At 40.2% G+C, this 16,607-nt stretch overlaps 2 protein-coding genes across 2 annotated transcripts in view; one reads left to right on the plus strand and one right to left on the minus strand.

Moving 5' to 3' along the window:
- CSUI_005395 (uncharacterized protein) overlaps positions 1 to 1,551 on the plus strand; it is a 1,994-nt gene extending 443 nt beyond the window's left edge. The window contains exon 2 of the mRNA XM_068065571.1: positions 630 to 1,551. Within this exon, the coding sequence (XP_067922452.1) occupies positions 1,064 to 1,237 (174 nt within the window). The 5' untranslated portion in view covers positions 630 to 1,063 and the 3' untranslated portion in view covers positions 1,238 to 1,551. The remainder of the gene's footprint in view (positions 1 to 629) is intronic.
- A 2,271-nt stretch (positions 1,552 to 3,822) lies between these two features.
- On the minus strand, positions 3,823 to 16,407 carry CSUI_005396 (leucine rich repeat-containing protein). The gene is made up of 12 exons (XM_068065572.1): positions 16,230 to 16,407; positions 15,155 to 15,241; positions 13,331 to 14,072; positions 12,085 to 12,165; positions 11,502 to 11,625; positions 10,075 to 10,711; positions 8,602 to 8,685; positions 7,965 to 8,074; positions 7,191 to 7,374; positions 5,992 to 6,045; positions 5,222 to 5,412; positions 3,823 to 4,107 (listed from the first exon to the last, which is right to left on the minus strand). The coding sequence occupies exons 6-12, from the start codon at positions 10,699 to 10,701 to the stop codon at positions 4,041 to 4,043; spliced, it is 1,317 nt and encodes a 438-aa protein (XP_067922453.1). The 5' UTR covers positions 10,702 to 10,711; positions 11,502 to 11,625; positions 12,085 to 12,165; positions 13,331 to 14,072; positions 15,155 to 15,241; positions 16,230 to 16,407; the 3' UTR covers positions 3,823 to 4,040.
- Positions 16,408 to 16,607: the final 200 nt, after the last annotated feature.

The following is a 16,607-nucleotide window of genomic DNA, read 5'->3' on the forward strand; positions in this document are numbered from 1 at the left end:
GATAGATTAAAGATATGTAGATAGATTAAAAATAGATGGAGTCACCATAGTGCATGCATGCATGCATGTGGGTTTTTGGAAGAAGCCGTTTGAGTGGGAGAGTGAGAGAGTGTTTTGTCTGTACGTCACAGCCTCGCATTTAGAGAGACACACAAAGCTGCTTCTGACTGTCTTCTTTCTTTCTTTATCCAAGAAAGAAGAAGGAGAAAGTGACGTTTCTGCTTTTCTTTCTTCTTGCACGATGGACCTACAATGGCGAAACAACAGAGAGAATACACTAATAGACACACGGAGAGAAAAAACGTACCTACATACATACATACACATGTATACATATACAGATATGTGCGTATGTATATGAGATGTACGACCTGTACCTCCACATATGTGCTGTGTATGTATGTGTATATAATGTGTTTACAAGTAGTATAGCTATATATCTACACGTATATGTTTTATGTACATAGAGGAGTTGGATAGTGTGGCTACAAAGAGATAAGACGAGGGAAGTGAATGAGAGAAGATTCCTCTGTAAAGGGGAATGCCTACCCGCCCTTGCTATGAGAAGAAGTTCATGTATGGCTTTGCAATCCATTCAGATCTTGTTCTTTTCTTTTGGGGTTCTTTAGAGAGTTTGTCTGAGAAAGACTTCTTGCACTTATCAAAGGAAGACCAAATGAAGCTGATAGAGGAGTCATCCATTGGAACTTCTCCTCCTCGCACTACGAAGAAGAAGAAGACCAAAGACTTCCCTTCTTCTTAGGAAAGCAAAAACCTTCAACGCATGCGCCACACCACAGAAATAATCTCATCGTAAGAATGGCAATCCAGTCTTCTTCTTCTTCATCTTAGTCAACACATAACCCTAATCTCTACACATGGATGTCATGTATATACGAATGTATGAATCTATGTACGCCTCTCTCTCTCTCTATGTGTATATGTATAAGAGAGAGAGATGGGGGGGGGGTATAAGTTGTATGAGTGTAGAGCATAGAGGTCCGTTTTTTTCTACCAGTTTAATTTGCTCGCCTCAATCCTAGCAGAAGTATCATTCACCTCGATGACTCTTTTCTTTCTTTCCTTCTTTCTCTATCTCTATAACGATCTGTTAAGAAGAAAGCTTATCTTCTTTCTCTCCGTATGCCTTTCTTTCTTCTTTTTCTTCTTTTCAACGACCGCAATAAGAGTAAAGAGGAACAACTGGTTTGACTTCATTCGATTGCCTGCGATGTAATTCGTCTAGACCACCTCTCATTCACTCTCTCTCGCGCTTCTTGAAGAAGAGGAGAGCGAGCGATATATGTGTGTAAGAGAGGGAGAGAGAGAGAAAGGAAGGCTAGCTATCTATAATCTTATCCTACCCCTATGACGCGCCAAACACACATCGTCACTTTCTTCATTCACGTCAGTCTCTCACTATCCTTCACTACATATGCCTCCCCTCTCATCTACCTAAATCTATCTATCTATAGACCTGTATCTGTTTATGTTTAATCTATCTTTTGATCTATCTTTACTTTATCTACCTATCTGTATTCTGTCTTTCCTCTCTTTATCTGTCTTTAGTTTAGATGTGTATCTGACTTATCTTCAACGAATCTGTATGTTTTTCTTTGTATCCTTCTTCATATCTGAGCATAGATATGAATCTTCTTCTTCTTCTTAGGATGTTGATAGGAATCTCCTCCCCTCTACACCTTGCTTACTTCAGCAGTAGTAGTAATAGTAGTAGTACTCGTCATTCTCCCAATACAAACACACTAAGCCTACTATCCCTGCCACTACTACTACTACTACTGATAAGACTAGTGCGACGTAGAGTTGTTCTCCCACTTAGAAGACCTCCAATAGCTCTAGGGGGACTTACAGAAGATATACCTCCTCAAGTTCTACTACTTAGACTCGTAGGATAGCTATAGTAGTAGTAGTCGTAGTAGTAGAGTGATCGCAGTAGCTATAATAGTAGAGGTGCTAGTAGGAGTAGGAGTACTACTACTAGTAGTATTGGCTGCTGCTGTAGGAGTTTGAGTGGAACGTTCTGTCGAGTTGGGGTGGGGAGGAGGAAGAGGAAGAAGACTTCAAACTTTCCATGATGATTGAATGAAAAATGAGAGAGTGAAGACTTCACTCACCTCGATAATACGAACACACATGCCAAAAAGCAAAGAAGAAAGAAAAAAAAGCCAAGGAACAAACAAGAAGAAAAAGAAAAAGAAGAAGATAGAAGTTGTCAACAATGAAAGAGAATGAAAGAGACAGATATATATATATAGATATAGATAGATATATATGAACACTCTTCCTCTTCTTCTTCTTCAGTATGACTTTTCTTACTATGCCTTCTACTACGACTAGTATTAATTCTCTTCCCAGTCTTCTTGTTTCATATTTTCTTCTCACCTCTCTAAATGGACGCGAAAGAGAGAGAGAGAGAGACAGATTTAACACTTCGAGAGAAATAAAGAGAGTAAGATAGATAGAGACACAGCGGTAGCTAGGTATGATGAATCTTCCTCTATATGATGGTGCCATTCGCCATCCTAACTCCCTTTTTCTATAGACCTATCTCTATGACATAAATCATGCTAAAGTCTATACAGATATATATATATATATATACTATAGCTTGACACATACATCCATCATACCTTTCTTATCTCTTTCTTTACTTTTCTTTCTCACTCTTTCTTTTTTATAGTGTTGAGGTGTTTGGCTTTATTTCTTCTCAAATGTGCGTCGTGAGGTGACGATGGAGTGTCTATACACCCGACCTGACACTCGCGACCAATCGAAGAAAAACAAAAGAAGGAGAAAAGAGTAAAGAAGTCTTGAAAAGAAAGTTAGAAAAGAAGCAAGAGGAAGAGACAACTGACACTCGACAAGAAAAGTTTTCCCCCCAAAAAAGAAAGAAAAATGAGAGAGAGAAAGAGAGAGAGAGAGGGAGAGATAGGTTTTCTTCTTCTTCTTGTGTTGATAGCCTACCGCAGATGGAAGAGATCCAAACAGACCCAAGAAATAAGCGAAAAATACACCCACACCCAAACTACAGACATGCAGGAATCTACACTTATAGACAGAGATAGAGACAGATAGAGATAAATCAAAGATAGATAGAGAGACTAAGGACAGATAGATACATAGTGTCACGTGCAACATGGACTCCCGTCCAGAACGTGGCTCTGTCCGTTCCAAGCGCTAAAGGAACCTCAATGAGGAGTCTGTATTGGCGTGCGGTCCCCGTTACGAGCGAGGGGGAGGCCGCGACACGAACTGACAGTGAACACCTTCTTGAAGGGAAAGGAAGTCCCCGGTCTCTGTTCGTTTCCACGTTCACACAGATGAGAACTTGGAAGGAAAGAAAAAAGAATACTGCCCCCAAAGGGATCTCTCCCCGTTAGTTAAGACAACACGTTGTAAAGATAGATAGAAGATGTCTGAAAGAAGAAGAGGAAGACTAGAATCCATAAGAAAGAGAGAAGGAAGAAGATCACAGAGGGATAGAATTGAAAAGAACAATGGAGATATAAGAGACAAAATCTTCTTCACACTGTTTTCTTACAAAGTGCCCACCCTTCACCCCTTCTGTCTCTCTTAAGAGAAGAAAGCAGAAGGAAAGTGAAAGAAAAAGAAAGAAGATGAACGACCATACAGGGGAAGAAAGACAGAAACATGCGATACAGCTCCCCTGTGTCATATATACATATACATCTATATATATATATAGATGTACGTGTTTCATATATATATTTTATATACGTGTTTCTAGACATGTTTGTATTATAAATATATATATATATGATGACAGGAATGCGTCTAGAGCATACAAGTCGTAGTATCTCTACGTCATATGTGCTTTGTCCTCACATTTCCTTTCTTTCTTTCTTTCACCCTTTTTTATCTCTTTCTTTCTTTGCTTTATTTCCTTTGTTTCTTTTGGGAGAGATAGGTAGACAGATGGAGAGATGTGCTTGCCATTCAAGAAGGGGTCTCCCAACGTTCTTTCTCTTCCTGTCGTTCCATTCGAGACTTGCGACTTTTTAGCTTGCATCTCTAGGATCATCACTATCAAGAAGAAGAAGAGCTGTAGAGGGTCGGTTCTGCTTGCTGCGTTGCACATGCAGATTAGAACAAGAAAAGAAGGCGCGGAAGACAAGAGGCAGGCATATTCATCTATCTAATCATCCATGCATGCAGACAGACAGATGCACCTCTCTGTCTCCTTCGCACACGGGCAACGAAAAAAGGCAGAAAGAGAAAGAAGAAGAAGAAGCAGAAGAACAAGAAGAAGAAGAGAGAGAACCCTCACCCCCATGCATGCACTGAGTGGAAAAGAAATAAAAGTCGACTCGTGAACGTTAGCATCGATCTGCCTGTATGGACACCTAGAAAGCCACAGATATCGACGGAGACACATGCACACACACTCATCAGCTCGCGTAAAGGCGTAGAGATCCCATGTCTAGACACTTCTTTATAGCTATCTGTCTACAGATGTGAAAGTAGCGAATCGAGGCAGGGAGGAAGAAAGAGAGAGTTCTATCCACAAAGAGAAGGAGAACACTCCAGCTATAGGGAGACTCTTCTATGCCTATACAACGATATCTCGAGACATAATATACATAGAGAGAGGGAGATGTATATATATGTAGAGAGAGAGGGAGAGCGGATAGGAGACCTACGGAGGTATATAGATGGATAGATAGGTATTTCGTGTGTGTCTCTGTATAGTTGGGAGGAAACTTTTTATGCCTACCAGAACATGCGGCCTTGGAAAAACACTCGCAGCAAGCGAATGCATGCACACACATGGATAGATACAGCTAGCCACCTGACTTCTTCACATATATCTCTCTCTCTCTATATAGATGTATACAATGGTAGCTATGTATCTATACTTATCCATGTATTCACTCCCACCTACAGCCCTATTTCATATATATATATATATATGTAGATATAAAGAAGCCTTATATATATACATATATATATATAAGAATATATATGTATGGGTTTGTTTGTATGTGTATGTGGCGATGCTCACTGCTTATTTGTGCCTTCTGTGCATGCAGCAGCTGTTGAAAGGCGTGCATGCGATGAAAAGAATACTAGATAAACACACACAAGAAAGTTTCACACCTTTCTCTTTCACAAGACATTGCACCTCTCCCTTCTCTTTCTTTCTTTCTTTCTTTCTTTCTTTTTCTTTGGTTTGTCTTACCGAAAGAGTTGAAGGTGTTGAGAAGTGATTTGAGTGTGAGACCTCCGAGAGATTTCGATGCACTTGAGACAGGGGTGTGTATGTACAGAGAAATACTGAAGTATCTCTCCCGATACACGAGAGCACCTCTGGAGATGGAGGTATCGCAGACGGCGAAGCGACTTCGCAACTTGACGAATACTCAAATCGGTCTAAAGCAGCAGAAACAAAGACAGAAGAAAGAGGAAAAGAGAAGGAAAGAAAAAAATGGAGAAAGAGAAAGAGATGAAGAGCACAACGGGGGAGAAAGTAAGAATAGAAAGAAGGGAGAGCGAGAGAGAGAGAGAGGGAAGGAAGTAAGAGGAGTGACGCAGAAGGGAGAAGAAGAAGAGTGGAAAAAAGTGAAGATGTAAGGGAGAATAGAAGGGTGTGTATGAGTCTAGATGTGTAGGACTATGCATGATAAGCATGGACGTGTGCCAGTATGTATGTATATATGTCTATGTAGACATGTCTGACTATTGATGTCTAGGGAAGAGTTTTGGTAGTCTTTGAATATGAGACAGGCTCAGGTGGCCTCGATGAAAGAAGGAAAATAAAAGCTAAGAAACCTTACAGAAAAGAAGAGAAAGAAAGAAAGAAAGACAGAGAGATTTCCCTTCACATGGGTGAGTACATGCACGCACAGGAGGCTAGAATTGCAAAGAAAGAGAAGAGAAATTTCTTCTATAGCCGGACGGATAGAAAAGAGAAGAAGAGAAAAGAAGAGAGAAGAGAGAAAGAGAACATACCACCCTGGTCCTATCGAGTCGTAGCTTCAGAAGCTTCGGACAGAACTCAGCCACCTACATAAAGAATAAGAAGAAGAAAGAAAGAAAGAAAGAAAGAGAGAGAGAAAAAGATGAAGATGAAGTGAGATAAGGCTCTCTCAAAGATCCATGAAGAGAAAAGAGAGAGAAACAAAGAAAGAAGAAGAAGCACGACGGAGACTGTAAGAAAAGAACCGATTCATTAAGAGGTCTGTAGGCATTCCACATACGTCTAAACTTCTATTCGAGTAAAGAGACACGCACATAGACATAGGCTATGGATGTAGACACTCTCATATACAACCTTATACATCATATACATGTATGTGTATATATAAATACCTATACACATACATATATATATATATATATGCGGTCTATATAGGATGTCTCCAAGTAGCTAAGAGTATGCGATAGTGACCTGCAGATGATAGTGTGGAAGGAGTGTATGTGTGCCTGCATGGCGAATGCATAGAGAAGGGAAAGGGAGGCCGATAAACCATGGCAAGGAGAAGTGATCTGAAGTGAATGAAAATGCAGAGAATACAACGATTGCAGAGAAAGAAAGAAAGGTGAATAGTTAGACATACACATTCATAGGTCAAGCCATCAATAGAATTCTCCCGAAACAACGACTAGAAAGAAAGAAAGAGAAAGAGAGAAAGACAGAAAGAGAGAAAGACAGACAGACAGAAAAAGAGAAAGAAAGAGAAAAGACAAGCCTCTCAGAAGAAGAAGTAGTTAAGAGACGCCTCCGCAGTCATCGCAAAGACCTTCAACATTAGAGAAAATCTCCACATATGCACAACATATACAAGCAGACCTACCTACATAGATATATATAGATAGATCTATATATAGATATATAGATATAGATAGATAGACAATACATATTCATACATACATGTATAGAGACTCGTAGGTCTACATCGCAATGTCAGCATAGCGAGGGACCTTCACTACCTTCTCAAGACACTTGCGAGAAAAAGGACGATAAAGCGAAGGAAGTCCACAAAGAAAGCACAGGAGAGACAACTTTCCTAGAGCTTCTTCTTCTTCTTTTCTTTCACACTCTCCTATTCTGTATCAAGTCATCGTTTGTTCTCTCCATCTGAAAGAAGCCTTTCTTTCTTTGTATCTTTGTATCTTTCTTCATCTTCTTTCTCACTTTTCTTTCTTACCTTACAGACACCAGCGTCAGTGACTTGGGAGCATGAAGAGAGAGAGAGAAGAGAGAGATTTCTACAAGATTTAGCTAGGAAAGAGACTCCTTCGTTAGTTATCTCTTCACTTCGATGTAAAGCTAGCTCAAGAAGATTCTCTCCGAGACTCTCTCCTATCATCTCTAGACCGTGATCCGTTATCCTAGACAAAACAGAAAAGAAAAAGACAGAAAGAAAGATAAGTTGGTAGAGACACATTCAAGATCGATACACCCGGATTCCCACATAGACACCTGGATTAAAGATCGAGGAAAAGATATATACAGATTTCTATCACCTCACTACACGTAAGTCCGATAGATAGATAGATAGATTGGAGATAGATACATAGATGGATATGGAAATAGGTTAAAGATATATTGATAGATAGGTAGACAGATAGACAGATAGAGACATTAACAAGACTTTTACAGAGTATAGCTAGATAATAGGGTCGAAGATAGATAGATAGAAAGATAGACCAAAGACCATAAAGATAACTGAAAAGAAGAGAGAGATGGAAAGAAGAAATGAGAAGACAAAACAAAAGGCGAGGGAAAGACGACAGGAATGGGAATTTTGTGAAAGACAAAGACAGGTATCCACCGACCGACCTGTCTACTCAGAACAACAAGTTTGATCTATCTATCTATCTTTAATCTATCCATCTTGAATTTATCTATCTTTAATCTATCTTTGATCTATTTATCTTTATTGTATTTCTTAGATTGTGTTTTGGTGCTGGTAGTTTACCTTGCTTCGTTGAGGACAAGAGTGCGGAGAGATCGACAGTTTTGGAGAATCGACGCCAAGCTGAGGTCATTCACTGCCGAGCAGTTGCCTAAATTCAAAGACGTCAGATTCTTAGACAAACCACACAGAGAGAAAAGAATAAAGAGAAATGAGAGAAAGCGGGTGCGGGTAGAAGGAAGAAACACAAAAAGAAGAAAGAGTAAAGCATTTTAGGTTGATTCTGAGCCAAGGGGTGTATGTGAGTAAGTGTACGTCAATACAATGTCTACTGATCAGACTAGTACTAGTAGTACTATTAATAGGATTGAGAAGGAAGGATAGATAGATTAAAGATAGATAGACAGATAAAGATAGATTAAAGATAGAAATCCACATATGTGTGTTGCTTGGTGGAGTGTGAATCACAACTTCTCCATACCTACATGACTCACTACAGTCACCTAGTGTACATACAGACGGATCAAAACTTCATGCAAACGTCTATTAACATACAGACATACACGCACTGGTCTTGCAGATTCATCCGAGGAGAGAGAGAGTCAGGGAGGCAGGCAAGCGAGTGTCTGTACACCTCATGTCGATGAAGACGAAAAAGCAAGAGAAAAACAAAAGAAGAATAAGAAGAAGAAGAACTTACAGGGCAGTGCTCTGCTAGAGCTGCATGACCGACCTCCGAGAGACTCGTACACCTCTTCAGACACACACACTCCGCTCGACCTCCCTACGAGAAGAAAAAGAAAAAGAAAAAGAAGAAAAAGAAGAGGATCATCGACACGAAGAAAACCTAGACAGAAGGAGATAGACAGAAGGAAAGATAGAGAGATAGAGAGATACATGAAGATAGATAGATAGATCACAATGGATAGAGAGCTAGAGAGAACGAAATAGAAGATTGAGAAAGATGAAGAAGAGTAATAAGAGGTGGGACAAGGAGGGAAGTAAGACAGAGAGAAATCTGGTGCATGCGTCTACGAGACTTGGAGAGGAGTTAGTTACTTCATGATAGGCCCCGTCACACAGACATACCCAGAGAGGTAAAGACACAGACACCTAAGATAAACTTGTCAAATTCTATTTGTTCAAGTCGCCGAAAACATACAAAGTTAGATAGATACGTAGATAGATTGAAGATGTATAGATAGCGCTGTACATATACGTCTATATATATACAGACATACAGATACATCTATGTCCCCTGGTATGCACATAGGACAGGAGGGAAGTAGTCGTTGTATCGGGAGTGCTAGTTGAACGGTAGCACTAGTAGAAGTAAAAGTCTTGATAGTAGTCATAGAAGTATCAAGAGTACTAGTGTGACTGTCAGGAGAAATAGGAGCACGATCTGTATTCCAAGTCGTAGCTAAGTATCAGTTTGTAGAGCGATATGTAGCTAGATAGTAGACATGTTTCATTCTAGACAAAGTTATATCAATTTGAGACGGGCTTCTCGTAATACACCAACGAGAGAATAGATAGAGAGATCAAAGATAGATAAAAAGATAGACAGATAGATAGATAGATTAAAGATAGATATATAGATAAAGATATAAGATAGATAGATAGACTGAAGACACAGAGATAGATAGATTAAAGATAGATAGATGGGAGGGCGAAGCCTCGCATGGAGTGTTGGAAGGAGTTGAAGAGTTACTACTATTGCATGCCTCCTCCTCGAAAGAAAAAATGGATAGAAGGAACAAGAGATGAAGAAAAAGAAAAGAACAAGAGGATAAAGAAGAAGAAGAGAATCGAGAGAGGAAAGACAAGCGACGCAAGCCAGTCGATCAGCCAGGGAAGCTCTCTTCTTCTTTTGCCGACAAACAGATCTATCTTCATCTAAAGGAATGGAGGAAGGTCTTTCAGTTCTCTCTCTCTCTCTTGAACAGAGGAAAGAGCTGACGCAATAATACATACACAAGAAGAATTGAGAGAAAGAGAAGAAGAAGAAGATAGATCATTTTCTCTTTCTTGTGAAGAAACATGCAGAACGGGAACATTCCCGTTCTTTCTTTTCGTCCTTACAATTCTTTCTTTAGTACTTTTCTATCTATCTATCTTTAATCTATCTTTAATCTATCTATCTCTTTCTTTCTTGTTTCGAGTAGCCTACCATAGTTGTGGCGAGAGCGCATAATCCTAGGTCGCTTATGTCTGAAGCTTCAAGCGATACACGCCGCAGCTTCAATTCTTCTTCTTCTCCTCCTCCTCGCTTTCTTCCTTTGTGCAGTCTCTCTCCTTCTCTCCTACAAAGACGAGACTGACTGTTGTCTAACCGTCTACACGTATGGAAAGGCCGTGTGGTGTACGTACACCCCTCGGATGGAGAGGCTGGTAAAGAAGAAGAGGAAGAGGAGCAAGGGAGATGAATAAATGAGCTATCAGTCATCGCAGGAGTCGGGGGTGTTTTCTCTTCTCTTCTGTTTGCTTCTAGGCTTTCATGAGACTCCCCACAAAGATGAGTATGAAAATGAGAGATCGTAGTAGTTGTGGGAGAAGAAGAAGAGGGAGGAGTATGACTATCTTCTTCTTCCTCTCTCTCTCTCCTTCTTCCTCGGCTTCTTCGTCTATCTGCTCTGTCTGTCGGTGTATCTGCCTCTCTATCTCTTTCTTCTCTACGCACTTCTCTTCTCCATCCATTCGCAGAGGAAGAAGAAGAAGAGGGAGCGAAAGCAGAAGAAGAGAACATATTTGGTCCTCCGCATGCAACAAGAATTTCGTGAAGAAAGCCATCTGACATTTTGGTAAATCTCCAAAGAAAAAAAGACAAAGAAAGAGGTAAGAAAGAGAGATGAGAGAAAGAAGAAAAGTCTTTCTCAAAGAAAGAAGAGAATTCTGTTTCAAGATCGGAAAACGAACAAGAAGGAGATGGATGTGAATCATATCCACCTTGTTACTTGAAGGAGAAAGAAGAAGAAAAGCTCTTCTCTTCCTACCTCTCTTCTTCTTCTCCTTCTTCACTCTCGCATCAACTACGACCTCCTAAATGCTAAATAGAACTAGACCTCCTCTCTTTCTTCATCTACCTATTACCCACCTCTAACCTATCTATCTATCTATACCTATCTATATACTGAATCTACCTATGTATGCACAAGCCGTCTTTAGTTTATCTATCCGTCTATCCTTAATCTATCTATTTATCTATCTATCTATCTATCAATCTTTAATCTATCTATCTATCTATCTATAATCTATCTATCTATCTCCAATGTCTCTCTCTGCCTATCTCGAGTCTATCTATATCTTTTGCATGCATCTCTTCACGAACTTCGGTAGTCACGGGAGAGTCTTCTTCTTCTTCTGCCTCCTTCTGTATCCCTCCCTCTTCGCGCTCTCTCTGCCTCTGTCTCTCTTTCTCTTTCTCCCTCTTTCTCTCTCTTTTCCTCACTCTTTCACGCGGCTCTTCAGAGATGAAGATGATCTACTTGACAAGCGAAAGAGAAAGCAGGAAATCTAAGAAGAAGAGAGGAAAGAGAAGAGAAGAAAGAAGATCAAGACTACGAGGAGACAGGGATCGATAAACAAAGATATCTATACCCGTTAAGCTGGAGTTCTTCTATATGAGGGGAGAGCGCTCCAAAGTACTGAAGAAGATCTACGTCTGTTGCTTCTGTGAAAGGCAAACCGAATGAACGACTTAGGCATAACACCCTCAGCTGCCCTGTACAGAAACATACACATCAACATTCACCCGAAGATCAAGAAGAAGAAGAAGGATCAGGCAAAGGGTTGAAAGAAGAAGAAAAAGATGAGGAAGAAAAAGAAGATAGACAAAGAAAAAGCCAGAGGAACACGCTCGTCCCTGTTATGAATCGACATATAGAGAGCTATTTCTCTATCTCTCTCTTTATATGCATGTGCATGCCCATCTATGTATGTATATCTATATATATATAGAGAGAGAGAGTTGGAGATATCTATAGATAGATGGCATGTAAAGATAGATCAGTGTAGAGAGAGGGTCGCGATAGAGGTAGAAATCGATAGAAAGGAAGTTGACGTGTATGACCGAGAGGTGAAGATAAAGTATAGAATGGCTGCAAATATGAGGAAAGAGAGAGACAGAGAAGAAGAGAGAGACAGAGAGAGAATCCCCTCTTCTTCTTTTTCTTTTGCTTGCCGCTGGAAGTGTCTCCGTTTTCTGACCCAAGAGCGGACGGAGACAACTAAGGCCTGCGGGAGAGACAAGAGGAGAAAAAGACTTCAAAAAGAAAAGAAAAGAAGAGAGAGAAAAGAAAAGAAAGAAGAGAAGAAAGAGAAAGAGAGAGAGAGAGGAAAACAACAAGAGAAGGCAAAGAAGAAAGACGAGGAATGAAAGGAAGAAAGAAAGAAAAGAGGAAAGAAGGAAGAGCAGTTTACTTTTCTTCTTCTTTCTCCGCTGTATCTCTTTCTAACCTCTTGCTGACTTCCAGTCTCCCTACAAGATATAGTCAACACGAAGCAGAAGAAGACGAAGAAGCAAAGAAAAGAGAAACAGATACCTTTCTACACTCTCCCTCTCTCTCTCTCTTTTTCTCTCTTGCCCTCCTCCTCAAAGCCGAGTCCCTCCTTGATACGAATAGATTAAGGGTAGATGGATACAGTAAAGATAAATAGACTAAAGATACATAGATAGATTAAAGATGATAGATGGACTCTCGGTAGCTAGATAGACTCTCGATGGATAGATAGGAATGATTGAATGGCGTGTATCTTCTCATCGGTGTAGACTCCTTTTCCTGACGGAAGCATGGGACAGAACTTCTCTTGTCTAATGTTCTCTCTCTCTGTCTTTCTTTCTCTTTCACGCTTTCCGTCCCTTCACTCCTCCCTTCTTTTCTTCTCACGATGAATATAGACATGTGCATCGAAGAGAGCAGGAAAGAGATTTCATAGACAAGAGAAGAAGAAGAAGAGGGAGAAGAGAAGCACAAGAAGAAAACTATCGTTACATTCACTGGGCCTTTTCTTCTGCATGTGACGTCTACCTCTTGTGCTTCTACTTCTTCTTCTGACTGTGTGACTCTTCCGATCTTTTCAGGTGCATGCATCATACTATCGAGATATAGAGAGAGACACACACTCGTCCTCCACATAGCTAGATACATGCAGTCAAGCTATCGATACATATCTACAGTCTCCATACCCTCATTTCTATATGTGACGTACATATATATTTCTCTGAACCATCGATAAACCGCAGCACTCTCCTCTGCGTCCACATGTACAGAGATGAGATATGACCTATCTATTTATCTATCTATCGAGAGAGATATAGAGAGAGAAAGGAGAGTATGTGTCGATGTCCTTTTATGTAGATTTCTATCTCTTTCTTTCTTTTTCTTTTTCTCTCTTGTTTAGTTGTGTCTGTGCGTGCGGTTTCGTACACGTTGGGACCGAAGCCTGGAGCGCTGAGAGGTAAGGAGACGGCGAGGATTGTACAGAACATGAGTAGTAGTAGTAGTATTTCGTCGCTGTAGCCCCCTCTCTTCTCTTTCATCTGGTCCTTCTTGATGGATCGAAGTAGCACTACCAGCACCTGATACAAATATCTCTCTTTCGTCTTCGTCGTTGTCTTCTCCTTCCTCTCGTGAATCTTGCTCTTCTTCTTCTTCCCGGAGCTGCCGTCTTCTTCTTCGTCTTCTTCTTGCTCTGCCTTGGGCTCTCCGTGTTCTTCTTCCTTCTCGATATCTGTGGCCCTCTTCGCTTCTCTCTTCTCTCTCAAATGCAGGAAAATCTTCTCCTGTAATTCTATCCAGAGATCTTTCTTCTTCCTCTTCTTCTCCCCTCCCTGCTCCTTCTTCAGCTCCACCATCTGATACAGCTGTCTCTCTATCTAACTCTTCAGTAGACATCGCCACGTTATTTGCCCTCGAACGAACTACTTCCTCTTCTTCTTCTTGAGCTTCTTCTTCTTCATCTTCTCTCTCTAATCTCTCGTCCTCTTCTTCGATTTCTTCTCCTAGTATAGGAGAGATCGGATAGGGTCTATGATCTCGTCCTTCCTGTAGAGCAGCTAGCACTCCAGGTGTGACTCCGTCTATAAGCCGAAGAGAAGTCAAGTTAGGCATGCGAGGAGGGATAAATTGAAGAAGACGATCAGAGATATCCAAGGAAGTTGTAGAGGTTCTGATGGACCAAGAGAATAACAGAGATAAGAAGAAATCTCCTTAGCCATCTCTTCACAATAGAACCGACAATGAAGGATCTATCCCCCCTGCATATAGATAGGTCAGGTGTATGTACATACACTTGGAAACAAGACATGTTTTCTATCATCTCGTAATTTCTTCTTTTCTCTACCTCTTGGAGTGAGAAAGGGGCGAGGCTCTAAACCCTTGCCCTTTCCGTCCTTTCCTTCGTCTTGCGAAACGGCGATTCTTTGTCATTTTCTTTGTCGTCTTTTTTCTCTCTTCTTTTCATTTTCGAACGTCGAAGAGAGACATGCCTCAAATGCCATCTCTCACTTTTCTTCTTCTTCTTCCTTTTCTCAAGTTGGAATTCTATCACTAGAAATTCACACTTCTCTCTCTATGTAAGATAGATAGATAGATTAAAGGTAAATAGGTAGGTAGATGAGTGTCTGTGTGCTAGGCTTGTCTTCAGGGACGCTAGGCGAAAAGAGGGAGAAAGAAAAGCCTTCTGTCTTTTCCTAGTAGGACGGAGAAAGAAAGAAGTGGAGAGAAGAGAGGGAAGAAGAGACTTCTGAAGAAACTAGATTCGCATAAACGTCATGGATGACAAAGGAAACTAGGAGAGCAAGAGTTTCAATCTAGAGAAAGAGAAGTTAAGAAGAGATAAATCTCTCAAGCAAACCACGTATAATATGAACTCTCTCTTTTCTTCTTTCTCTATTTTTTTCTTCTCTTCTCTTGTATTGAGAATTTCTTATCCAAATACTTCCCGTATGTCTGTATGTGGACTTACGCGTGGGTGTACATACACCCCACGCGATGGATGCCGTCATCGAGGCCGAAAGACGAAGAAGAAGAGAAAAACGTCTTTTCTCTTTCTTTCTTTCTTTCTCTCTCTCTGGCCTTCTTGAGAACAACCCTCGAAGTGTAACTGAAGATGAAGAGTGAATGACGAGGAAAAGACAGATTAGAGGAAATGAACGAAGCAGGGAGATAGAAAGAAAGAAGAAAGTTGTATGGGAGAAAGGATGCATGCAGTTGGTGTATAGGAGAAAGAAGAGATGAAGGCAGACATACTTGGTATAGGCGAAAGACTGCAGTTGCTTCCCTACGGCTCTCGTTAATCTCTCGAAGCACTCCTGGCTCACATCATGCAAAGCCACTCTACAGATGACAGACAAAAAAGAAAAGAAAGAAAGAAAGATGAGAGAGGAAAGCAGGATCGCTACTATGGGTAGGGTAGACTAGAGAGATTTGGGTCAAGTTTGGAAGAGAAATCTATCAGAAGAACAGAAGAAGAAGACGATTGCATGCCCTTGGAGGGATGAATGAATGAGGATCTCGAAGATACGGTGGGTAAACATTTTGTAGCTAGACAACTCTCTTCAGGTGTATAGACACCTACCTTATACGGACATACAACTCTACGAATACAACCATTGTATCTATACAGACATATCCATACATACCTATCTGTATTTACACATATACATACTCATACACACTCGGTACACATATACCTACAGGTGATACATAGAAGAGATAAGATATACATATGTATAGATAAATAGAGAGAGAGATAGCTATAGACAGATACAAAAGAGAGTTAGTTCTTTTGACTGGTAGAAGTTCGCTGCAGATAGGACAGACGAGACACTGACTGGCACATAGAAGGGAAGATCGCCAATAGAGCTACGACTTCACGTAAGTCTAGATGTCTCCATACATAAAGATAGATACCTAGATAGAGAGATATATGGATAGAGATATATATGGATAGAGAGATATATGGATAGAGATATATATGGATAGAGAGATATATGGACAGAGATATATATGGATAGAGATATATATGGACAGAGATATATATGGATAGAGATATATATGGATAGAGAGATATGCATGTGCGTCTCTACGTGTAGAACTAAGAAAGAAGGATGACAAAGAAAGTTCGTCTCTCTCCTTGTCTTCTTCTTAGAAGGATGAAGTCTAAGAGAATGAGTCACCAACTATCTATCTACCTATCCTGAATCTGTCTATCTTTAATCTATCTATCTATCCTCGTCTGTCTATCTACCTATCTATCGATATATCAGTCTATCTGTCTATGCATGTATCGATGTGTAGATGTGTGTCTTATGTCTTTCCCTACCCTTCAAGAGTTTGTATGGACGCTTGCGTGAGAGCTTCAACAAAGAAGTCAGGGTTGTCGCGATAAGAAAATTCTATTTCAAATTCCTTTAATTTCGTTAGCCTAGAAGCTAATCTCTCTAAAGCCCTGAAACAAAAGACAAAAAAGAAAAAGCCAAGAAAATCACACGAGGTGTATGTACACTCGAACATGAAAAAGTCTCTGTTTCTCCAGAACTCCATTCCTTCCATGAAAAGAGTCTACACCTATCTATCTATCTATCTATCTATCTATCTATCTATCTATCTATCTATCGTTAATCTATCTATCTATCTATCGTTAATCTATCTATCTATCGTTAATCTATCTATCTATCTATCGTTAATCTATCTATCTATC

This window comes from Cystoisospora suis, assembly GCF_002600585.1.
Source record: "Cystoisospora suis strain Wien I chromosome Unknown contig_2614, whole genome shotgun sequence".
In the NCBI taxonomy this organism is placed as follows: domain Eukaryota; phylum Apicomplexa; class Conoidasida; order Eucoccidiorida; family Sarcocystidae; genus Cystoisospora; species Cystoisospora suis.